The sequence below is a fragment of the Eulemur rufifrons genome, chromosome 29, assembly GCF_041146395.1.
Source record: "Eulemur rufifrons isolate Redbay chromosome 29, OSU_ERuf_1, whole genome shotgun sequence".
Lineage (NCBI taxonomy): Eukaryota > Metazoa > Chordata > Mammalia > Primates > Lemuridae > Eulemur > Eulemur rufifrons.
In genome coordinates, this window is record NC_091011.1 from 84,434,280 (window position 1) to 84,459,400 (window position 25,121).

General features: G+C 40.2%; 2 protein-coding genes across 2 annotated transcripts in view; both read left to right on the forward strand.

The window, feature by feature from the left end:
- AGBL3 (AGBL carboxypeptidase 3) overlaps positions 1-1,766 on the forward strand; it is a 52,253-nt gene extending 50,487 nt beyond the window's left edge. The window contains exon 16 of the mRNA XM_069462658.1: positions 1,343-1,766. Within this exon, the coding sequence (XP_069318759.1) occupies positions 1,343-1,766 (424 nt within the window). The remainder of the gene's footprint in view (positions 1-1,342) is intronic.
- A 13,948-nt stretch (positions 1,767-15,714) lies between these two features.
- Positions 15,715-25,038, forward strand: TMEM140 (transmembrane protein 140). Its single transcript, XM_069462659.1, has 2 exons — positions 15,715-15,992; positions 23,116-25,038. Exon 2 carries the CDS (start codon positions 23,140-23,142, stop codon positions 23,701-23,703), a length of 564 nt encoding a protein of 187 aa, XP_069318760.1. The 5' UTR covers positions 15,715-15,992; positions 23,116-23,139; the 3' UTR covers positions 23,704-25,038.
- The last annotated feature ends 83 nt before the right edge of the window (positions 25,039-25,121 follow it).

Consider the following 25,121-nt stretch of genomic DNA (forward strand, 5'->3'; position numbering starts at 1 on the left):
ATACCTTTGCTAACCCATCTTGGACATCAATCCAAGTTAGGATTAAGGAGAAACTGTTTAATGTGCCATAGCAGTTTGCAGGGTTATCATAGTGAAGGATATAACATCTGACGATAATTCTAGGACTGGAACTTAAATTGTTCTGTTCTTAAGCCAAAATGAATAGGGTCTAGGTGGATTACTAATCAATAGCATGTTAGCAAGAGGATTTACAACCTTCAAATATATTTCTGGTCAAACATTGATCAGAGTTCAAATATTGAGGAATAAATCTCATGTTTAGAATTCCATTTGGTCATGATGAAAATTCTTGAGAAAAAATTATGCAAATAAGAATGTAATTGGAGAAATTACCACTTCCAGGAAGATGAAGTAGACATGTTTTCCCTAGTCTACCCACTAAAGACAACTAAAAACGCTGGACATGTAAAAAAAACATAAGACGACTCTGAAAGGTGGAAAAAAGAAAGCAGGCTAGCTAGGGACTTCCAGAACCAAGGAATGACACACTGGCGAGTCACCTGGGTTTTCTTTTTGCCTCACGTATCAAAGACTTGAAGCTAAAGAAGCCACCAACCTGAAAACACCAATGTGCACAAACACATTCACAAAAAACTCTAACAATAGCCTGCACTATATAACCAAAGAACCAGGAAATGCACAGCCTGCCAAGATAGAAAATTTTTAGACAATAACCAGTCTGATACCGAAATCAGCCAAACACCACAGATAAACAGTAGCCCAAATCCCACCCATGTAAGCAGAAGTAGAGTGAGGGGCCTACACGTCCACTCTTATGAGGTGTAACAAGGCATCCAACACCCTGCTAGGGTGGTGTGAAAGAAGGACACGTAGAGGCCAGAACTTTTACCTCCACTGGCCTACAAAGAGCCCTCCCCCACTGCAGTATGTCACTGGAAACCAAACTTCTCTCTCTTGGACTAATATTGATCATTTTACCGGTTATAGAAAAACATCATATAGCATGTATACTGAATGTGTTCTAATAGAATAAACAGAATAGATTTTTGGAGCAAAGCAGAATTTTAGAGACTACTAGAACTAGATGTACAGAAAAAGAGCTGAGGCCTAGAGTGGCTATTATATCAGAAAGGCTAGGATCAGGGCAGGTATCCCAATAAACATATCCTGTAGGCATTTAGAATATAAGATTGGAGTAGTGCTGTAAAATCATAATCAGAGATAAAGACTTAGAAATGATGGTAAAAGTCTTGAGGATGAACTCACCAAAAGGAAAAAACATGATTTATACTAAGTTGATATACTTAAGACCACAAAGTAGGTACATGTTGGTCACTCACATATTTCATTTCTTTTCTAGACTAAAGCCAGCTACTTGCATAAATATAAAGAGATACAGCACATCTTGGATACCACCCAAAAATCACCCTTTTATAACCCAAAGGAAGCTTATGCCAAACTCTTCAGAGTGGTTCCAGTCTATATCCCATAGGCCCTCTGAAAGTTTGTCACCTCCCAAAGGCCCCAAGAAGAGGAAAAAACATTCTCAAACACGAGCCATAAAGAATGAAGACATGAAACCTCTCACCAGCAAATGGGAGACTGCTCCCTCAAGTTTTAAAGCAGATGCAAATAATATAAAAGATGAGAGTCTTCAAGCTGAAGAATCCAACAAGCAAAGCTCTACGCATGTATCCCCCCATCTAACTAAAAATGAGGAGGAGAAACTAAATAAGAATGATGGACAACCCATCTTCCACCTGAAGTTGGAAAGGGACAGTTAATCTAGTTTTATGATGCTCTAAAAATTGTGGATGAAAGAAAACATATGCCTACATAGTAAGAAGAAAAAAAGAAAAGCCCTCCCCTTTCCTATTCCTCCCCCTACACATGCATATACTAAATTACAAATTCTAGATATCCCATCTTCTTTAGTGGGAACACCTTTCAGAAACTTTAAAAGAAATCCAGAGAAAATATAGAAAATTTTCAAACACTTAGATATTTATATTTTATTTTTGTCAACATGGAAAAAAAATCTCTGAACTTTTTATTTCTTTCTAAATTACTTTGCATACAATGCCAAAAAACTAAGAACTCAAGGAAGGAATGACATGCACTATATCACTGATTTTAATCTCCCTACTAAGCACTTGAATGAATCAGTCAACAAACATCATTTCGTGAATTTCTGTTATATTGTTGGCATGTTAGGAACCACTCGTGATATAAAAGACATTTCTCTCCACTAGAAGATTATCATATAATTGTACAGATAAAATATACATTAATAAAATGATTACAGAATAAAAAAGTGCAAAGTAAAGTGTTAAGTTGTGCACCTCCAACAATTAGAGAAAATACTATATATTAAAAGGTGCTAATTGCACAGAGAAAAAGTGTGGCACAAAATGACACTGAAATGCATAGACTATGGTTTAAAATCATCATTATTTTATTTCCCAAAATTTAGCAAAGATGTAAAAGATTAGATGTACAGTTTCCTTTAGAGCAAATGAGTGTACATCTCCAGCTGTTTATTCATGTGAACACTCTGGAGCAAGCCCAGCACCTCCTAGTTTGTCATTTATAAAGGCGGTGAGCACTGGGGAGGATTCCTGAAGGATACATCAAGGAACAGTTATGTCAGGTCAAGATGAATGTGGTAAGTGAGAAAACAGAGTCAACCAGCCTACAGTCTCGGGTTAACAATGGCATCCATTACAGGATGAGGCTAAGCAAAAAGAGGGTGAGGTAGGTGAGGTGCATTAAAAGTGTAGGCCACAAGCCTAATGAAGGCAGGATGGAACTAGGAAGACCTAGGTTGGGTGATCTACTTGCAAAAATATTTTCAGTAGCTAAAGAAGGTTCAAGGAGAGTCTGTTGGGACTTTAAAAGAGTAACCATTGTATTTTAAAGGACCTTGACTATAGATTTCCCCAGGAATCTTTAACAACTGGTAGGAAATAGCTGTCTTCTGAATAAATGAGATTGTGCTTTGGAGGCAAGTATCCCGATCCTCAGAGGCTCCCCCAACTTTTTGGCTCAAAATTTTTATTCTCAATGATTCTCTGGGGCAAGAGCAGAGGTCAACTCCCCTCTGGGATGCCCTCTGCCAGACAGGTGCTCAGGCTTGGAAAAGCAGGAGAATAACGTTCTGGATCACAGCATTTATTGTAGCTGACATCATGATGGAATAAGAGCTCTCAAAATTCAGTTTGCCCTTATCCTCATCTATCAGGACAAAAGCCTGAGCTCCAGGGAAACCTTGATTTTTTAATTCAGTGAAATATCATTTGAACCTTCGGTTGTCTGAGAGTTTGAAATTGTAAACTCTAGAGTTGATTATCTTTGTGAATAACAAGAAAAGTGAAAAAAACAGTTTCTTGGAAGATTTAGGGGTACAGAGATATTGCTTAAATAATTTTACCTGGGTCCTCACCCATACTTGCTCTCCCTGTATCCTAACATTTGATACAAATATTGTATAAAGATGCTTTACCCAAAGTAGGAGTATCTGTAGGCCACTTCCCCACTCTGCACTTCATGCTATAATACTTAACTTTTAGTTTTCTGAGCATGCCACTATCATAAAGTCCATTTATTCTCCCTGTCTAGCATTCTCCATTCCTAGTGGTACACCTAGCAAGCCCCTACTTCTTTAATATTCAACTCAAGTGCTATCTCCTCTGAAAAACCTTCCCTAGATACCCCAAGGTATTTAAAACAACTACGATTAATATGCTGAGAGTTCTAATGGGAAAAGTGGACAAGATGCAAAAACAGATGGGTAACATAAGCAGAGAGATGGAACCTCTAAGAAACAAAAGGAAATGCTAGAAATCAAAACACTATAATGGAATGAATGATAGGCTCATCAATAGATTGGACACAACTGAGGAAAGAATCAGTAAGCTTGAAGAAATGCCAATATAAACTACCAAAACTTAAATGCAAAGAGAAGAAAACAATAAAAAATACAGAATCTCCAACAACTAGGGGACAATTACAGAAGATGTAACGTGTATAATTGAAATGCCAGAAGTCAAAGAAAGAGGGAAAGGAACAGAAGAAACATCTGAAGCAATAATGACTGAGAATTTTCCAAAACTAATGACACCAAACCAAAAAATGATACCAAAAAATTTATGCCTAGATATATCACATTCAAACTGAAGAAAATCAAAGACCAAGATAAAAAATATTGAAAGAATCCAGAGGAAAAAGACATCTTACGTATATATGAGCAAGGATAAAAATTACATCAGACATCTTTTCAGAAACTGTGCAAGCAAGAAGAGAGTGGAGTGAAATATTTAAAGTGTTAAAAGAAGCACTGTCTCAGCTTGGGCTGCTGTAACGAAATACAACAAACTGGGTTGCTTAAACAATAGAACTATGTCTCTCACAGTTCTGAGGCTGGAAAATTCAAGATCAAGATGCCAATACCTCTAGTGTCTGGTGAGGACCCTCATTCTGGTTTGCAGATGGTAATCTTCTTCCTGTATCCTCACATGGCAAAGAGAGATCATCTCTCTCGTGTCTCTTCTTCTAACAGCACTAATCTCATTCAGGAGAATTCCACCCTCATAACCTAATTACCATCCAAAGGTCCCACATTTGAATACCGTCACACTGGGGGTTAGGATTTCAACATGTAAATTTTGGGGGATATAACATCAGTCCATAACAACCAACAAGCTAGAATTCTGTATCCTGTGAAATTGTCCTTAAAGAGTGAAGTAAAAATTGACTTTTCAAACAAAAAAAAATTGAGGGAATTTGTTGCCAGTAGACCTGCCTTACAAAAAATGTTAAAAGAAATTCTTCAGAGGGAAGGAAAACTCTAGTCTACATAAATAAAGGAAGAGCAATAGAGAAGGAATAAATGAAGATAAAATAAAATCGTATGTTTCTCTTAAATGATTTAATAGATAACAATTTGTTCAAAATAATAATATGCATTCAGAGATTATAGATCATTGAAAAGTGAAATGAATAGCAGCAATATTATAAGGAATAGAAGGGAGCAATTGGGAATACTCTGTTATAAAATACTTGCACTACCCAGGGAGTGAGTGGTATAGTGTTATTTGTGAAGGTATTCTGCAAATTCAGGGATGAAAAAAAGAAGTATAAGTGATATGCTAAAAGAGGGGAAAAAAAGAATAATACAAAATACTCAATTAAAACAAGAGGAAGTAGGCTGGGTGCGGTGGCTCACGCCTGTAATCCTAGCACTCTGGGAGGCGAAGCGGGAGGATCACTTGAGGTCAGGAGTTCGAGACCAGCCTAAGCAAGAGTGAGACCCTGTCTCTACTAAAAATAGAAAGAAATTAGCTGGACAACTAAAAACATATATGGAAAAAAAAAATTAGCTAGGCATGGTGGTGCATGCCTGTAGTCCCAGCTACTCGGGAGGCTGAGGCAGAAGGATCGCGTAAGCCCAGGACTCTGAGGTTGCTGTGAGCTAGGCTCACGCCACAGCACTCTAGCCCAGGCAACAGAGCGAGACTCTGTCTCCAAAAAACAAAAAAAGAGGAGGTAGAAAAGGGGTGGAAGACCAAATAAGAAATGAAAAACAAAGGCCATGATTGAACATGAGTCCTAGGAGAAAAACAAAAAAACAGGCAATGAATAGAAAACAGTAACAAATATGGTAGATATTAATCCAACCATATCAATAATCACTTTAAAAGACAATAGTCTAAATACAGCAATTACAAGACAGGAGGTTGTCAGAATGGACAGAAAGACAAGACTCAACTATATGTTGTCAAGAAATCCATTTAATATACAGCTAGATTAAAAGGAAAGGATGGAGAAAGAGATATTATTCTATATTAGCACTAATCAAAAGGAAGCTGGAGTAGCTATATTATTTTCAGACAATGAAGACTTCAAGGAAAATGATCAGGGATAAAGAGGGGTCAGTTCTCCATAACAATCCTTAATGTATATGTATCTAACAACAGAGTATCAAAATATGTGAGGCAAATAAGAAACAGATGAATCCACTTCATAGCTGGAGACTTCAACACCCTTCTATCAGTAATTGAAAGATCTAGCAGGCAGAAAATCAGTAACCATCAATCAACTGGATCTAATTGACATTTATGGAATACTTTATCCAACAACAGCAGAATATACATTCTTCCCAAATTTACATGGAACATTCATCAAGACAGACCACATGCTGGTATATAAAACACACCTTAGCAAATTTAAAAGAATAGGAATCATACTAAGTATGCTCTCAGACAACAATGGAATTAAACCAGAAATCAATAACAGAAAGGTAGCTGAAAAAAATCCCAAGATATTGGAGATTAAGCAACACATTTCTAAATAACACATAGGTTAAAGAAGTCTTTAGAAATGAAAAAAATTTCAAAGTAGATGAAAATGAAAATACAATTTAACAAAATTTGTGGGATACAATGAAAGCAGTACTTAGTGGGAAATTTATAGTACAGAATGTATTTCTTAGAAAAGATCATCAAAAATCAATAAGCTAAGCTTCTACCTTAGGAAACTAGAAAAAGAAGAACAAATTATGCTCAACGAATACAAAAGAAAAACTGATAAAAAATAGAGTAGAAATCAATGAAACTGAAAGCAGGAAACCAATAGAGAAAAACAATAAAACAAAAAGCTAGTTCTTGGAAAAGGTCAATAAAATTTATAATCCTCTAGCAATGTTAACTAAGAAAAAAAGAAAAGACACAAATTACTAATATCAGAAATGCAAGAGGGACCAATCACCATTGATCTCTTAGACATTAAAAGGATAATAAACGAATGTTATGAACAACTCTCTGCCCACAAATTTGATAATCTAGATGAAATGAACCCATTCTTCAAAAGACACAGTCTGCCAGAAGACTCAGTCTTCTGTTAGTACACAAGAAGAAACGGACAATCTGAATAGGCTTATTAAATAAATTGAATAAATTAAAACCTACCAAAAAGATATCACTAGGCCTAGATGGGCTCATTACTAAATTCTACTAGTCATTTAAGAAAGAAATTATACCACTTCTTTACAATTTCTTATAGAAGGTAGAAGCAGAAAGAATACTTTCTAACTCATTCTTTGAGGCCAGTATTACCATATGAAAACCAAACAAAGATATCTCAAGAAAGGAAAACTACAGACCAGTGTCATGAACATAGGTGCAAAATTCCTCAACAAAATATTTAACAGCGTTTAAAAAGAATTATAAACCACAACCAAGTGGTATTTATTCCAGTTATGTGAGGCTAGTTTAACATTCAAAAATCAACAATCTATTGCATCAACAGAATAAGGAAGGAAAATCAATCATATGATCACATCAATAGATGCAGAAAAAGTATCTGACAAAATCCTACATCCATGCATGATTAAAAATCCTCAGCAAACTAGGAATACAGAGAAACTTTCTCAACTTGATAAAGAACATCTATAAAAAAATAAATAAACAAAACTCACAACTTGGCAGACTCCCTTGTGCACAGTCTTTTGAACTGGGATGGAAGGATTAGCATAATGTCCGGAAGGGGAAGGAAGGGCAATGTAGACCAGCGGAAAAAGCCAAGTTTCTAGTACTCTCCAGAAATATATCACTTTTTCTCTGCAATTCACTGAAGGAGAACAAGTCAGCTGGGCTGGGGAATGTGTAAAGTGCCTACACATGAAGTGAAGCGAGGCCACTGCATTTAAGCCTCTGAACAGCTGGCAGGTGGTCAATTTTTAAAGCAATCTTTTGGAGATTGGCATGAAGAAAGATACGGGAAGTGCTGGGGTTTTATTACCTATCACTTAGCTGCCGGCACTGGAGCCTCTTCTCTCCCTTCCCGGAATTCCCTCCCCTTTTTGTCTGTTTCCCTTCTCCCTGTATCAGTCTGCCTCCTGTCATTCCCTGTTATAATTACCACAAATAGAAAACATCACAGGTGTCTGCTATAAACCATTTGCAGATACTGTACACTGCATTTAAAAAAGAAAGCAGCTGCAAATTGTGTAATTTGGTCTTTTTAAAAAGAAAACCCAGAAAGACATTTCTGGAAATAAACACATCTTTCATCCTGGTAAAAAAAAAAAAAACAAAAAAAAAACTCACAACTAAACTCACATCACACTTAATGGTGAGAAACTATTAATAGATGCTTTCCTTCTAAGACCAGGAATAAGGTAAAGATGTCTGCTCTCACCACTGCTATTCAACATCATCCTGGGCATCTTAGCTAATTCAATAAAAAAAGGAAATAAAAGGTATATATATAGCTTGGAAAGGAAGAAATAAAACTGTACATTTGATCCTTGAACAACACACGTTTGAACTGAGTGGATCCAGTTATATGTGGATTTTTCTTTTTTTTTTTTTGAGACAGAGTCTCACTCTGTTGCCCAGGCTAGAGTGAGTGCCGTGGCGTTAGCCTAGCTCACAGCAACCTCAAACTCCTGAGCTCAAGCGATCCTCCTGTCTCAGCCTCCCGAGTAGCTGGGACTACAGGCATGCACCACCATGCCCGGCTAATTTTTTCTATATATATATTTTTAGCTGTCCATATAATTTCTTTCTATTTTTAGTAGAGATGGGGTCTCGCTCTTGCTCAGGCTGGTCTCGAACTCCTGAGCTCAAACGATCCGCCCACCTCGGCCTCCCAGAGTGCCAGGATTACAGGCGTGAGCCACCGCGCCCGGCCCATGTGGATTTTTTAAAATAAATATATTGGAAAAGTTTTTGGAGATTTGCAGCAATTTTTAAAAACTCACAAACCATGTAGCCTAGAATTATCAAAAAAAATTAACAAAATTAAGAAATCATGAATGCATAAAATATATATAGATAGTAGTCTATTTTTTATCATTTGCTACTATAAATTATACACAAATCTATTATTAGAAGTTAAAATTTCTCAAACTTATGCATGCAAACACAGACCACACATGGCACTGTTTGCAGTGGAAAGAAATGTAAACAAATAAATGTAAAGAGGCAGTATTAAATCGTAACTGCATAAAATTAACCATAGTAATATTGTACTACTATAATCATTTAGTAGGCACCTCCTGTCGCTATTCAGCTGAGCTTAACGTTGGGAGTATCTGCTGAAAATGATGTGTGATGCTGATCATCTCCATGTGAGCCATGAGCAGTTCATCTCTCCAGTAAATTGCATATGGCAGTAAAAAGTAATATGTCATGGTTGTCACATACTTTTTATCATGTTTAGTGTAATACTGTAAACCCACATTTATGGTATTGAATAACACCATGTAACCCATATGAAGTGCCACTAACGATACTGGAAGCGCTCCCGAGAAGCAGACCAAAGTCATGACGTTACAACAAAAACGTGAATTGCTTGATGTGTACAATAGATTGAGGTCTGCAACTGAAATTCCTGGGCATTTCAGACAGATGTAAACAGGTAACAAACTTACAGTATCAACAAATACAGTGCAATACTGTAAATTTATTTTTCTTATGATTTTAACATTTTCTTTTCTCTAGCTTATTTTATTGTAAGAATACAGTATATGATACATATAACATACACAATATGTGTTAATCAACTGTTTATGTTATCAGTAAGGCTTCTGATCAACAGTAAGCTATTTAGTAGTTAAGTTTTGGGGGGAGCAAAAGTTATATGTGATTTTTCAGCTTCTCAGGGGATCAGCAACCCTAACTCCTGTGCTGTTGAAGGGTAAACTGTATTTTTGTTCACAGATAACATGATTGTCTATGTAGAAAACCCCAAAGAATCAACAACACAAAAAACTCCTGGAAGTAATGTGAGAATAGCAAGATTGTAAGATACAAGATTAATATACAAAAGTCAATTGCTATCTTTTATACCAGCAATGAACAATTGAAGTTTGAAATTAAAAACACAATACCATTAATATTAGCACCCAAAAATTAAATACTTAAATATAAATCTAACAGAATAAGTCAAGATCTATGTGAGGAAAACCACAAAAAACTCTGATGAAAAAAATCAAAGAACTAAATAAATGGAGTAAATAAATGGAAGAAATTTTATATTCATGGGTAAGAAGACTCAATATTGTCAAGATGTCAGTTCTTCTCAATATTATCTATAGATCAATCCCAATCAAAATCCCAGCAACTTATTTTGTGGATATCAACAAACTGATTCTAAAGTTTATATGGATAAGCAAAAGACCCAGAATAGCCAACACAATAATGAAGAATAAAGTAAGAGGACTGACAATACTTGACTTTAAGACATTCTATAAAGCTACAGTAATCAATACAGTGCAGTATAGGCAAAAGAATAGATCAGTGAAACAGAATGGAGAGCCCAGAAGAAAATCCACATAAGTATAGTCATTTGATCCTTAACAAAGGAGGAAAGACAATACAATGGAAATAGTGCTGGAAAAAAACTGGATATCCACATGCAAAAAAACAAATCCAGCCCAGGCACAGTGGCTTCCTAGCACTCTGGGAGGCCGAGGCGGGCGGATCATTTGAGCTCAGGAGTTCGAGACCAGCATGAGCAAGAGTGAGACCCTGTCTCTACTAAAAAAATAGAAATGATCTGGACAACTAAAAATATATAGAAAAAATTAGCCAGGCATGGTGGTGCATGCCTATAGTCCCAGCTACTCGGGGGGCTGAGGTAGAAGGATTGCTTGAGCCCAGGAGTTTGAGGTTGCTGTGAGCTAGGCTGACGCCACGGCACTCTAGTCTGGGCAACAGAGCAAGACTGTCTCAAAAATAAAATAAAATAAAATAAATGAATCCAGACACAGACCTTACACCCTTCACAAAAACTAACTCAAAATGGATCATAGACCTAAATGTCAAATGCAAAACTATAAATTTCCTAGAAGATAATATGAGAAATCTCTGTACCTTTCTCTAAATTTAGCTGTGAACCTAAAACCACCCTTAAAAAATGAAGTCTTTAATTTAAAATTTCTTTTTTAAAAATGAGCAGAGATCCACTTTAGAATGAGGAGTCTGAGGAGCTCCTCTCCCACTCCTTGGTGAAAAAAAAAACTGATAAAAATTCTATTTTTCAGAAAAACCCATTTAAAGTCTCAGGAAATTGTCCTAAGGACATACATCAGACGAAAACACATTCACTCAAGAAAATTTACTAAATCCCAGTGAGAACAGTGAGAGTCTGTGGCACTTAAACCATGACCCACTCCCTCCCTTCACCCCAATTCAGGAGGAGGGAAGCTCCACTCAGGGAAGGTGTGGCCAAGAACACTGCGGTTGCCCCAGCTCCCAGTCAAGAGCAATGGTGTCTCCCCTGGAAGGGGCAGGATGTCAACGTTTTTCATCTCCTTACCTTCATGCAGCCGAGGCAAAACTCCAGGCAAATGTGGCCGAGAGGTCACTTGTTTCAAACGGAGTGTGGAGAAGTTGAAGGCTTACCTGCTGCCAAAAACAGTGGAGAGTTTGGTGGCAAGCAATTAGGAGGCAATTAGTAGCCTGATGAAAGCAACAAGCTCAATCACAGGCCAGCTAAGTTACCAGAGAGAACCAATGAAAGACAGCGAGAGCACACCCTCCCACAGTGAAAACAAAGAAAAGGAAAGATAAAGAATAGAAGGAAGAAATATTTTAGACTTCCAGTTAAAAATGGTAAACCAGATATATATTTAATTCTGCTCCCTCTCAAAACCTCACTAAAATAACTTTTACTTTTTAAGAAATAAAGCTGAAAGTAAAGGAGACCATTTTGGATTCTAAAAAGCAGAACGACTTTAAACTTCTCAACAATAATATGAAACCTAGATGAAACAGAACAAAACCTTCAAAATTATAAAGGAAAATTATTTTTGAACCTAAAATTCTATACTGAGTCTAAATTTGATCAAGTCTGAATAGATTAGGTCAAGTTAGATTGAAGAAATTTTCAGTTTTGCAAGTTCTCAAAAAATTACCTTCAGTGTGCCTATTTCTCAGTAAATTACTGCAGATTAACTCCACCGAAATTGAATTAAGGTAAGAAAGAGAAAAGCCTGTGATACAGGAAATCGGAGATCCAATCTGGGATAGAGGCAAAGGGAATCCCCAGCATGGTGGTGAAGTGAGACTCCAGGATGACAGCTGTCTATCAAATGTCAGGGCCATCAGCCCAGACTGGAGCAGGTTGGAAGGCCCTGAGAAAGCCTTGCTCGGGAAGACACAGAGCACTTGATGTATGCAAATAGAACACTGGATAAAGCTTTGAGTGTTGGATTGGTGTTAAGTACACATAAAACCAAGCAGACAAACCAACCAAAAAAAGAGGCAATTATCTTCAGAGCACACAAAACATATGCAGGTTAGGAAAGATAATCATAATTTTCTACATAACTCAGCTGCCATGAATGGTATTTATAGGCATACCTCAGAGATATTGTGAGTTTAGTTCCAGACCACTGCAATAAAGTGAATACCACAATAAAGTGAGTCACACAAATTTTTTGGTTTCCCAGTGCGTATCAAAGTTATGTTTATACAATACTATGGTCTATTAAGTGAGCAATAGCATTCTGTCTAAAAAAAGATGTGTATATCTTAATGTAAAATACCATATTACTAAAAAAAAATGTGAATGATCATCTGAGCCTTGAGCAAGTCATAATCTGTTTGCTGGTGGAGGATCTTGCCTTGATGTTCATGGCTGCTGACTGGTCAGAGTGGTGGTTGCTGAAGGTTGAGGTGGCTGTGACGATTTATTAAAATAAGATGAAAATGAAGTAGTTTGCCACATCAATTGACTTTTCCTTTCATGGACGATTTCTCTGTAGCATGTGATGCTGTTTGATAGCATTTTATCCACAGTAGAACTTCTTTAAAAATTGGAGTCACTCCTCTCTCAAACCCTGCCATTGCATTACCAAGTTTATGGGATATTCTAAATCCTTTGTCGTCATTTCAACAATGTTCACAGCATCTTCACCAGGGGTAGATTCTGTCTCCAGAAATGCATTCTATTTTTGTCACTCATCCATCAGAAGCAACTGCTTAGCCCTTCAAGTTTTATCATCATTGCAGCAATTAAGCCACATCTTCAGGCTTTACTTCTAATTCTGGCTCTCTTGCTGTTTCCACAACATCTGCAATTACTTCTTCCACTGAAGTCTTCTTTTTTATATATATTCTTTTTTTTATTTCAGAATATTATGGGGGTACAAACATTTTGGTTACATATAATGGCTTAGCCTCGGCCAAGCCAGGGCTACAAGCATGCCATTTCCCCATACAGTACGTTCTGCATCCATTAGTTGTGAGTTTATCCACACCAACATCCACTGAAGTCTTGAACCTCTCAAAGTCATCCATGAGGGCTGGAATCAACTTTTTTCAAACTCCTATAGATGTTGATATTTTTACCTCCTCTCATGAATCATGAATGTTCTTAATGAAATCTAGAATGGTGAATGCTTTCCAGAAAGTTTCCAATTTGCAGTGTCCAGATCCACAAGTGGAATCACTATCTATGGCACCTATAGCCTTACAAAATGTATTCATTAAATAATAAGACTTGAAAGTTGAGATTACTGCTTGATCCATGGGTTACAGAATGGATGTTGTGTTATCAGGCATGAAAACAATATTAATCTCCTTGTACATCTCCATCACAGCTCTTGGGTGACCAGGTGCATTGTCAATGAGCAGTAATATTTTCAAAATCTTTTTTTTTTTTTTTTTTTTTTGAGTGGTAGGTCTCAACAGTAGGCTTAAAATAAAAGGGAACTTTGGGGCTAGTTTGATCTTCTATCCAGCTCTCTAAAACTTTCTTCCTATCAGCAATAAGGCTGTTTTACTTTCTTATCATTGTGCGTTCACTGGAGTAGCACTTTTAATTTTCTTCATGAACTTTTCCTTTGCGTTAACAACTTGGCTAACTGATCCAAGAGGCTTTGATTTCAGCCTATCTTGGTTTTCAATACGCCATCCTCACTTACGCTTAATCATTTCTGGCTTTTGATTTCAAGTGAGAGATGTGGGATTCTTCCTTTCACCTGAACACTTACAGGCCACTGTAAGGTTACTTATTGGCCTAATTTCAATATTTATTGTGTCCCAAGGAATAGGGTGGCCCAAAGAGAGGGAAAGAGATGGGGAATGGCTGGTTAGTGAAACAGTCATAACACAAACACTACATTTATTAAGTTCACTATCTTATACGAGTGTGTTTCATGGTGCCCCAAAACAATTACAATGGTATCATCAAGGATCACTGATCACAGATCAACACAACAGATAGAATAATGAAGTTGGAAATTTTGTGAGAATTACCAAAATGTGAAACAGAGACAGGAAGTGAGCCCATGCTACTGGAAAAATGGTGCCAAAAGACTTGCTCAATGCAGGGCTGCCACAAACCTTCAATTTGTAGAAAATGCAGTATCTGAGAAGTGCAATAAAGCAGAAGTGCAATAAAATGATGTACTCCTGTCCATAGTTACGATATTATAAACTTTGAATATTGATTTAAACAAAATTATAATACAACCAATTTGGATAGAGGAGGGAGATAGGAAGCAAACCCCTGCAACATGGAGTTGGGAAGAAGAAAGCTAAATCATCACTTTTTATAGTTGGTAGTCAATAGATTATACCTGAAATCGAAAAACCAAGAAGTACCAATCCAAGCGTGTCATTTAGAGAACTGAGGTAGATACTTAAGAATCAGCTAAAACAGGTGAAAGTGCTTACTTCAGAACAAGAAGAAAGGAAGAGTTTGGGCTGATTTTCATAACAAACTTTGAAGAACTGTTTGACTCTTTAAAAACCATGTGCATTATAACTTCGAATAACTTTTTAACCATAGATGTATATTTCTATCTCTTCTACATCATTTCACTTCACTCACCAGTATTCAGTTTTCAGAGTAACTAGTTCATATTATTACCTAAAAGTTAATTTTGTCTCTGTCTTGACGGTATTCACAGGAAGACCAGACTAGATACACAGAAATTCTGCTCTTAATAATAAGTTACCATTACTATTAAGATGTGCCTAGATCACATCAACTCTTTTTAGAGTTTGAGTCTAAATGAACCGAGGGGGAGGGCAAAGGGGGAAGGATGTAGCAGTTCAAAGAACTTCTCCTTTGGGGAAAGGCAGGGGGAGGGGAAGAGAAACTCTGAAGGATTCAGAAAAATTATTACATAGCTGTCTACTGGCTTCACCAAGTTCGCCCCCAGCCAAATGTCCAGCTGGCCGCGTGAGCAGACAATTTTTAAACTCTGTCAAGGAGCCTCCATGATTACAAAACTAAAAGCTTTGTTCTGCTCTTATTGTGAGATAATAAAATAGATGTTCCAGCTGCTCCAACATGGGCATAAATTCCCTAGTGAGAATAGTAAGAAGACAAAGTTTTGTGTCCAGAGAAGCCTGGTCATCGTAACAAAGCTGATTTCTGAAAAGGGGTGGGGTGGGAAGTGGCAGGACGGAAGACAGCTGCTTCCCAAGAAAATGCATAGGAGGTGACCTGGGTCCTGACGGCTGCCCTAGCTCGGAGCTTGAACCAGATGATCTTGAAGGTCTCTTCTGAATGAGATCCTAGGTTGTGTTTATCTCGGAATTTAAATCACTGGGAGCCTCGAGAGTTCTTTGGCTACTTTCTTTTCTGGAATTATTGGGGATATAATCAAGACACTTACCTGGCTCTTTAAATCAGTTGGTTTGCTGGCTACAGTGTGGGTAAACAATATGGGATGCTGAGCTACAAAATATTGTTTACTGTATTTCTGAAAAGTCACGAGCCACAGCAAGAAACGAAAGTGAAATCAGCTGATGCTGACATCAGTTAGCCCAAATATACCAAAGTTCAGAGAGCTGTTTACTTAGACACAACTGTGAGTGCAAGCGGGCCACAAGCTCAGGACGGCATCTCTCTGCCATTTCCCCGTCCACTGTCCTCCCTTCTGGAGCCTGACATCAGAAAGCCAGCGACAAGGAGGATTCAACCAGACGGCCCCGATCTCCTGCTCCTCCTTTCCACAAGCGTTCCTGTGGGCTCTGCACCTTCTTTTTGTAAGTACCCACCCTACAAGCACTGCAGCCTGCCCAGCTGCCCACTACCTTGTAAGACAATTTTGTTTTCTTCTCAGATATTTCACATTCTAGCCATCTGTACGGGGGAAATAACTGGTTGTTCAGTGTTGCTGACCTTCCCACCCCCCCCTTCTCTGTATGATCTACCCCTTATACATAGTCACAACATTGTAAACACTGAATATTAATTTAAATGAAATTACAATATAAGCAATTTGGACAGAGGGAGATAGGAGGCACAACGTAGAACACAAGAGTTGGGAAGAAGAAAGCTAAATCTTCACCTAGTTGGGAGTCCATAGATTATGCCTGAAACTGCCAAATCTACCTCTTTACTTCCAGCTCTCCTTCCCTCCGCTCTCTTCAACATTGTCCTGTATATCTCTGGTCTCAAAAATAATGAAGGGAATGACAGTATAACTGGTTAGAAATACATAGGGTCTTGCACACAGTCTGTACAAATAAATGCCTTTATTTTTAAGGCATTACAAATAATGCCTTGCGAAACACACTGTTTATCAAAATACAGAGTCAAACAAAAGTGGGCCACTGGCCAGCAGTAGCTAAACTATTATTCGAAGGTAGTTACGCACTGTGAAATCTTAAAATATACACAAAATTAAGACTGTCGGAAAGACCTGTGTTCTTGCCCCAAAGAATATAATAGGATCGAAGAGATTTTTAGACCCTATGTTATTGTACTAGATTGTTTTTCATGCCCCAATGGAAGTTCATGGTGGAATTTTAGTTCTCCTGCTGCATATCTTAAGAGATATTTTTAAAATGTGGGCTTAGTTTCACTAATAACTTCCATTACAATTCTTCACCTATAAAAATCTTCTTTGCAAGAGGTTAAAAATGCATATTTCCTTCTTCCTTTAGGACAACAAAAGTACATTTTTCAGTATTGTTTTTTCCATATACCCTTCCCTCCCACAATCTCTTATCTGAGGTTCAATTCATATGACATTCTTTTTTGAATTTTGCACATATTTCCCTTTCTCAAATTTCTTTCCAGATTGGACCCTGCTTTATCTAATTACTAAGGTTGTTTATGATTGTTTTATAAATTTTACTTTTTTATAAATATAGTACATAATTCTGGAAATATTTCTAATACAAAAGAGAACAATTGCCTATAATGCCAGCATCCAGAGATACCACAGCTAATATTAACATTTTAAAATTTGTCCGTATTCTCTTTCTTCTATGCATCTTTATGTAGATGCAGTCACACTCTGTAGGATGACTTTATACCTGCTTTTTCTAAAAGCTGCAGGGTGTTTCATCATCTTGATATGTCATAGTTTACTTCTAATATTGAGAATTCAAGTTGCTTCCTATTTTTTGCCAAAGTTATAGTGTGATCAACATTCCTATGTATAAATCATTGATTGCACTTCTGATTGCTGCTCTAGGATAGATTTATAAAAGTGGGGCCAGGCGAGGTGGCTCACACCTGTAATCCCAGCACTGTGAGAGGCCAAGGCAGGAGGATCGCTCGAGGTCAGGAGTTCGAGACCAGCCTGAGCAAGAGCGAGACCCCATCTCTACTAAAAATACAAAGAAATTATCTGGACAGCTAAAAATATATATAGAAAAAATTAGCCGGGCATGGTGGCACATGCCTGTAGTCCCAGCTACTCGGGAGGCTGAGGCAGAAGGATCACTTGAGCCCAGGAGTTTGAGGTTGCTGTGAGCTGGGCTGACGCCACGGCACTCTAGCCCGGGCAACAGAGCCAGCCTCTGTCTCAAAAAAAAAAAAAAAAAAAAAACAGTGGGATTACTAGGCCAAAAAGATATGACAATAAGCAAGTCAAAAGCAAGAAATGGTCTCCCTGCTCATTCAACCTTTCTCAAGTATTCCTTATAGGTAAGAAGTGGCTCCTTCTTAGCAAGGTGCAATTTGTATCCAGAGCCACGGCTGGAATGCTAATCTACGCTAGGAAATTCTCCAGTTCATTCTGTTTCTCTGCCTGTTGGGTGCACGATACTCCTGTTACCCAGCACCACAGACAGGCAGAGGGATTTTAATGTAACAATCTGCCAGAATTCTAATTGTCCCTCAGTCACACCCTCATGAAAATTTCACTCTTTTACTATGAACCTGACAAGTACATAATTCATAATTAAATGATATAATGCTGTGTCTCTTTCAGCCCACCATATTCTCCTTTATGGGTATAAAAATTCTAGAGATGCTTAAACAAGCAAACAAAAACCTGCCTCAAATCAATCTCCTAAGAACGTTTTCCATCTATTTCCCTAATTGGGAATTTGCTTCCCCTCTGAGCAGAAATTATCTCCCTCTTAAGGCCCTGCTCACACTGTGGCCCTCGAGTGACAACAGTCACACCCACACAGAGACCTGGAGTCTAAATCTGTGTTTTGGTCCAGGGCACCTAGAGCAGCAAAAGGCTTATGCTTTCCTATGACAGTTATGATGACAAAAGGTTAACAGTCTTCATTTATAAAGGGCTCATACAGACCAACAGTCAAAAGCTAAAACTCAAAACGATTTTTTTAAAAAAGCAAAAGAACTGATAGCACGTCGCAAAAGAAAACATATAGACGGTCAACAAACACTTGAAAATGTTAAACTTTACTAATTATGAAAGAAAAAATAACTGATTCATCATTTCTCACTATCAAAGATTAAAAGATTCAAGAATATGCACTATTGGGGAGGATGAGATAAGCATTCTCATAAACATATTCACCATAGCATTATTTATAATATTACAAAATAATGATATAAAGCATAATATATAAAAACTATCAACTAAGATACATCTATATGCTGCTCTCAAAGATAGTGTTTAGGAAACGTTTCTAGTTCATGAGATAATGATGTTCACAAAATGGGATACAAACATGTATTTATGGGATCTCCACTATATAAAACAACATTATAGAAAGAAATGTGCTGCTAAGATTGGTTATCTTTATGACTTGAAGTTCTAGATAATTTTTAGTCTTTTCTCTACATTTTCACATATTTTCTAGTTTTCTGCAATCAGCATGTATTACTTTATTATAAACAGGAAAAAGTTCATCTAAAAATGGCCATAGTGACTCAGCAGTCTCCCCCTTTGCCCTCTGAAGGAAGCAGTTGCTTATCATTAAAGGGAATTAAAAAGCTCACTGTGGTGAGAGCGTGATTACCAAGACTGTCAAAAACCAAAAAACAGGCCTGCCCTTGGAGCAGCAGAGGAGAAGAGTGTCACGGGGCTTCCAACCAAAGAGCCACATTTTGTCACTGCAAACCATTTAGGAAAAGAAGCAAGGACTAGCCTCCAACCTCTCTGCACACGAGTTCTTGAAGAACAGTCTGTCTGTATTTCCAACATAGATGGACCATTCCAGCACCGTGCCGAGCATGTGTGAGACATAAAACATGGCCCCAGACTCAAGTAGCTCTGCTGCCCTGTTAAGATGTGCAACTAAGATACGTACAAGAAAGAATGCAGGGAGACTACATGGCATCTACATTCACTTGTTCAAAAAAAAAAAAAAAAAGAGCTCCTACTGTGTATGAAAATAGCAAAAGAGATGAAGATTGTTCCCCAGAGAGATCACATTCTGGTGGAGCGTACATTCTAATTATGGCTAAACCAGTGTGGGCTGAAGGAGCCACGAAAGCCCACGCAGCTCTAGTAGGATCTACGGAAGCAGATCTAGGGCAGGACTTTAGGGGCTGGGGAGTGGCTGAGGGTGGGCAGCTGGGAATGGGCACAGCCGGCGCAGGTGCTGGACTGTGCAAAGCAAGGGTGGGAGCTGGGCCTCGAGAGAGAACTGCAAGTTCCAAGTCCCAGCAGATGGTGGAGAGCCTCAAGCACTGGGTGCAGGAGCTGGGACTGAATATAAAGAGATGAGAAGAAAAAGGGAACCAGGGACTGCCACCTTCTCCACGTGCCTTGTCCTGGGCTTCTTGGCTCCAGTTTTATTTTGTTCCACTCTCCATTTAAAACCCCAAAAGGTCAGTTGAGAAAATGAGGAAGTCAAAACAAAGGCTCCCAGCGCCTGGCAGGAGCTGCAGCGAGGTGGCTGATGCAATCTCTCCCTCTGAGCAGTCACGTTCATTTTTTTAAATTGAGCGCTGTTTTCAAGGCAAAAATGTTTAATAATAATGCTCTTTTGGATCCCAGATGTAACAGGATTTAAATAGGAGAAACAAGAGGGAGCACTGAAACAAAGGCGCCCCCAACTCCCATCCCAGTTGGTTCCTGGGCAATGAAGGCATGTCAAACCTTATTTCCTACAGCACAACAGTATAAATCAGTGTTCCCATCCTAGAAATCCATTCCACACCTTAAAATACCTATTAAAAAAACGTTAAAAACACAGAAATAGGCTCTTACAAGCACATTTGTTAAATATATAAAACCAGACAAAATGTGTTCCTGTTGCGAATCTTTCCCATACCACGGGAGACTGGTTAAAACTCCTTGTCATACCAGCCTAATACCATATGGGCTAAAGCTACCTTTTTAATTCCTAATAAATCCTTCCGTAGCAAGCATGATTGCTCCAAGAATCACCCAACTACCTTCAAACCAGAGGAGTTGGGCCTCTCAGGCCTCCAGAGCCTTTGGGCGGTAGTGAGTGGTAGTGGCACATGTCAGGGTTGGTTTTTGAGAGGTGTAGTCCCAGTTCTTTGGCTCCTTGCCTGGAAAAATCACAAGCAGGGACAGTGCCAGGGAGTGTTCACAGACACTTGGCACTTCCACGCAAGCAGCTTTTATTGCAGGCTTCACGCATACGAAGACTAGTACATTTCCAGAGAGCAAATGGATCTGTCTGCACAAGGGGAGAAGGCCCTGGGGCCTTACCACACTTCTACTTTTATGTCTACACCTTATGATATGTTAAAGGGTGGGCAGAATCTTCATTATTTTTCTGAGTAAAAAGTGGAGAGTTCTCCGAGCTAAGGGCACTTCCCAATTTTATCTTTATAGGGTAACTTCTAGGAGTTGCCATGACATTTGTAAACTGTCATGGCGCTGGTGGGTGTGATTTTTACCATGCTATGTTAATGAGGGAAAGTCACGAGCTCCTAGTTTCTGCGCAGGTTCCTGGCCAGAAAAAGTCCCTAACCTCAAGTTCCTGCTGCTGCAGGTTTGGTTCTAAATGCTCATTGGCCTCCTCACATTCGCCGCCCCCCATCCTCTTTTCCTGTGGTTAGTGCTGCCAACCTGCTTCTGTCCCTAACACCACAGAGAGGGAGTAGCCAGGACCCCGCTGGGACTGCCCTCGTCCCTCGCCCTCTGAGTGTCTGCTCTGGCCTCCTCTGGAGCAGAAGCCACGGTGGAACCGGGCAGACTGCCCAGTGCTGCCCAGGCCCAGGCCAGCAGCATCTGAGGTGAGGCAGTGGCAGCGTAGACATAGGCCCTCACTGTCCCAGCAGGATCCTGCTTGCAGCCAGCCAGCATGCCCAGAGCCCTGCCAAAGGACCCGCTGGTAAATTTTCATTCTCATTTTTGGCACACACGATGGAGCAGCCCTCTCTCAGCCTGTTCCATATGGTCCCTAAATGTTCTTGGAGAACAAATGCAGTGCATGGGATCAGACAGTCCCTCCAGTCAGCTTTGGGGAAGAGGAAGCTGTGCCCCTGAGGAGTCCCCTCAGAAGGTGATCGGGACAGTGTAGTCTCCAGGCCCCTCGCCAGGCCCACCACTCCCTTCACTGGGGGACACTACATGGCACTGCGGGGCTTCCAGGCCATTTTGGATCATGGCTCCAGTGCCTCGTGCCTCACAAAGCCTGCGGCACTGTGTTGCTCATCACTTCTGGATGTAAATAGCTGTTTTATTCCGCATTACAAAATAGACTTACATAAAGCAGATTGCTGTTTTAGAGGCCAACTTGACAAAGCCCTTCTGATTAAAAAAGCAGTGAAAGATTTTTTAAAAGAATAAGAGTGTAATGAAATTGGCACTTTTATATACAACCAGAGGGACTATAACTAGCAAGTTTTTCTATAGGTCAGTTTGGCAATATGCAGTTAGAGCACTAAAAAGATATTTCTACCCTTGACCCAATGATTGCACTTTTAGGTATCTTGCCTAAGGAAAAATCAGATTCCAAACAAGACTCGTATAAGCATCTTCATTAACTATCACTTATAATGGTGAAAAGTGGAAATGATTTGTCTAATAATAGTGTAATGGATAATTCTATGACAGGAACTATTGTGCAGTCATTGTTTTTGAAGAATATTTAACAGCTTTGAAAAATGTCCACCTTATCCAGTGGGAAAAGGCATTATGTTCAACAGTATGATTATGTAAAAAACACATCAGCAAAGAAAAAAAAATGCTAAAATATTATTAAATAATAGTGGTTCTATGTGTGGGGTGAGAAAAAAGTTTATTTTTTATCTTTTAAAAATATTTTCTAAGTTTTCTATAATTAACATATATCACTGTTGTTGTCAAGAAAAATTGTAGACTTTTAAAAGCAATGAGTACTACGATGTGATTTTGGTGCCAGGTGACATCTTGTCTTGACCCAGCAATGAGCTCCCGAAGCACATCAGATAAAATTCCAGAGTGGGTGTGGCCGTGGGCCTCCACCCAGGCTCACATGAGAATGAGCTGCCCGGCTCGGAAAACACCGGTGCCCAGCTCCAAGCACAGTTGCGGCTTTGATTGATTTATGGCCCAGCAACTGCAACTGGTAGTTTTTATAGCAACCCTGGTGGTTGTCATGGCAACTGTGGTGGAATCCAGCACCTTCAGGTCCCCAACAGGAGTGAGCCTTATCCTTCACCTCAGTCGAAATCCACCCTGGATAAGGATCTGAGAAACTCCCTCACAAATGTTCTCAGTGGCTTGTTTTGGTTGTACTTGGGCTGCAGCAAAGCCTTTGACGAAAGGGCACTTCAGTTAAAGTAGTTCAGGCCTTCAAAGATGCCTGGGAGAGATCTTCCTCCTGACCTCAAACCAGAGAGGCAGCTGACGACTTAGCAAGTGGGTCCTGGCTGTAGGTTACTCAGATTTCTTGTCCTTGGCGGCAGGCAGGGCAGGAGGGAAGTTTGCCGTGGGTTTTTATGCAATGCCAAAGCGAGAGGTGAACACTCACAGGTGTGACTTCCATGCAGGTCCCACTGCAAAGGGAAGGAGAAATGGCCATCTCAAGGCCACAGTGGGGCAACCACCTGCCGTTCCTGAGCATCCTGATCCTCACAGTCGTGGTCCTCTCCCTGCTCTGCTACACGCTGCTCTGGAAGGCTGGCAACCTCACTGACCTGCCCACCCTGAGAGTCGGCTTCTACAACTTCTGCCTGTGGAACGAGGACACCAGCTCCCTACGGTGTCTCCAGGTTCCTGAGCTGGAGGCCCTGGGGATGCCTGAGGTTGGCCTGGCCCTGGCCAGGCTTGGTGTGTATGGGGCCCTGGTCCTCACCTTGTTTGTGCCCCTGACTCTCCTCCTGGCCTGGTGCAACGGTGATGAGGGAGAGTGGCAGCTGGCAGCAGGCTTCCTGGCCGTGGCCTCCGTGCTGCTGGCCAGTGGCCTGGGCCTCTTCCTCTCCTACGTGTGGAAGTGGGTCAGACTCTCCCTCCTGGGGCCTGGGTTTCTAGCTCTGGGCAGTGCCCAGGCCTTACTTATCCTCTTGCTTATGGCCACAGCTGTGTTCTCTCCCAGGGACAAGACAAGAGCCAGCTTGAGAGCTGCTAGTCCTGTCTAGAGGCTTGTGAGATTGCAACGGTTCAGTTCCAACCACACTCGGAGAAGGTGGCGTGTCTGCTCAGCCGTCTCATTTCATAGCTAACGCTGATCTCAAGCTCCAGCAGATGGATCCCACCGCAGAGCAGGTGGGGCCCCCGGCATCAAGGAGGCCAAGAAGCAGTAAGGGAGGCTGGGGCACCTGCAGCCTCTTAGTGTAGGACTGTCTGTCCTTCAGGACTTCCAAGAACACCATAAAACCACGCAGCTCACCGTCACACGAATTCCTGCTTTAAGTAACTACTCTGAGCAACTCTTACTCCAGCCTCAGGAGTGGGGAGAGGTAAGGATTTCTGTCCCAGGCCAGACTTCCAGGCTGATTTGTCAAACGCCAAACTGGAAGCCAGAAGTTTTATGGCAACAAACGGGAATATTAAAAGAAAGAGCACCGTGGTGCCCCTGGGGCCCAGGTTAGCAAGCTTCTGCGCCCCCATCTGTGGTGAGTGGGCCGAGATGAGCCCCTTTCTGGGATTCCACTGCCAGAGGCCCAGCAATGACGGGAAGGACTCCACAGAGACAGAACACATGGGCACAAAGAGAAGCCCTGGTGGCTTTGAAGGCTCCCCTGAAAAGGCCCCTGGACCTGAAAGAGCAGCGCAGTCACTGGTAATTGGTCCTGTGGTGAGACCCAGGAGTACGTACGCCAAATCCTGGACAAGGGACGGTGACCCGGACCGAAGGGCTGCACAAACACAACGCCGCATCCCTTCACTTCTCAACTGGAACTGGGAAGGACGTAAGCGTGACTTACGAACTGTGGAATTTTGTGCATTTTTCAGCACCAGTATATTGGAAAACCTGTACGGCAAACGATTACTCACTCTATGCCTGCCAAAAGCCACAGCGAATACAGAGGCAGAAACATGGGCTCTGGCGTAATTTCTTGCCCTTGGTGCCTCCTCCACAGTCCTCTCCCACTGCAGCTTTACAGAACCCCAGGGGCCAAGGTGCAGGCCACCAGGTGGAAGGCAGGCCCGGGAGGCCTGTCTGGCTTCCTGGTCTGTGCATTGTGACATTCAAGCTCCCAGACAGGGCAGAGAACGGTGGGCAGCTGGTCTGCCTTCCAGGCTGGTTAGAGGGCTGAGAGCTCATTGATGGATCACCTTGTGACAGGAACTATTTTTAAAATAGGCTTCCTCCTCAGGAGAGATGGTGCTGACTGAACTATAGGAATTCCAGCATAATAGCAGCCATACCATTCTTTGAAAAGTATTGTCTCTTTGGTTTCAAAAAGTTGGACCACTGTATGACCTCATGTTCCCTGGAACCCGGTAACTGAATAAAACAAATGATTGTTTAATAAAACCCAGACACTCTGAGCGGGGGAGGGCACAGTGCAGAGAGGAATTACAGTGAGAACTCAATTTGAGTCCTCCCTTC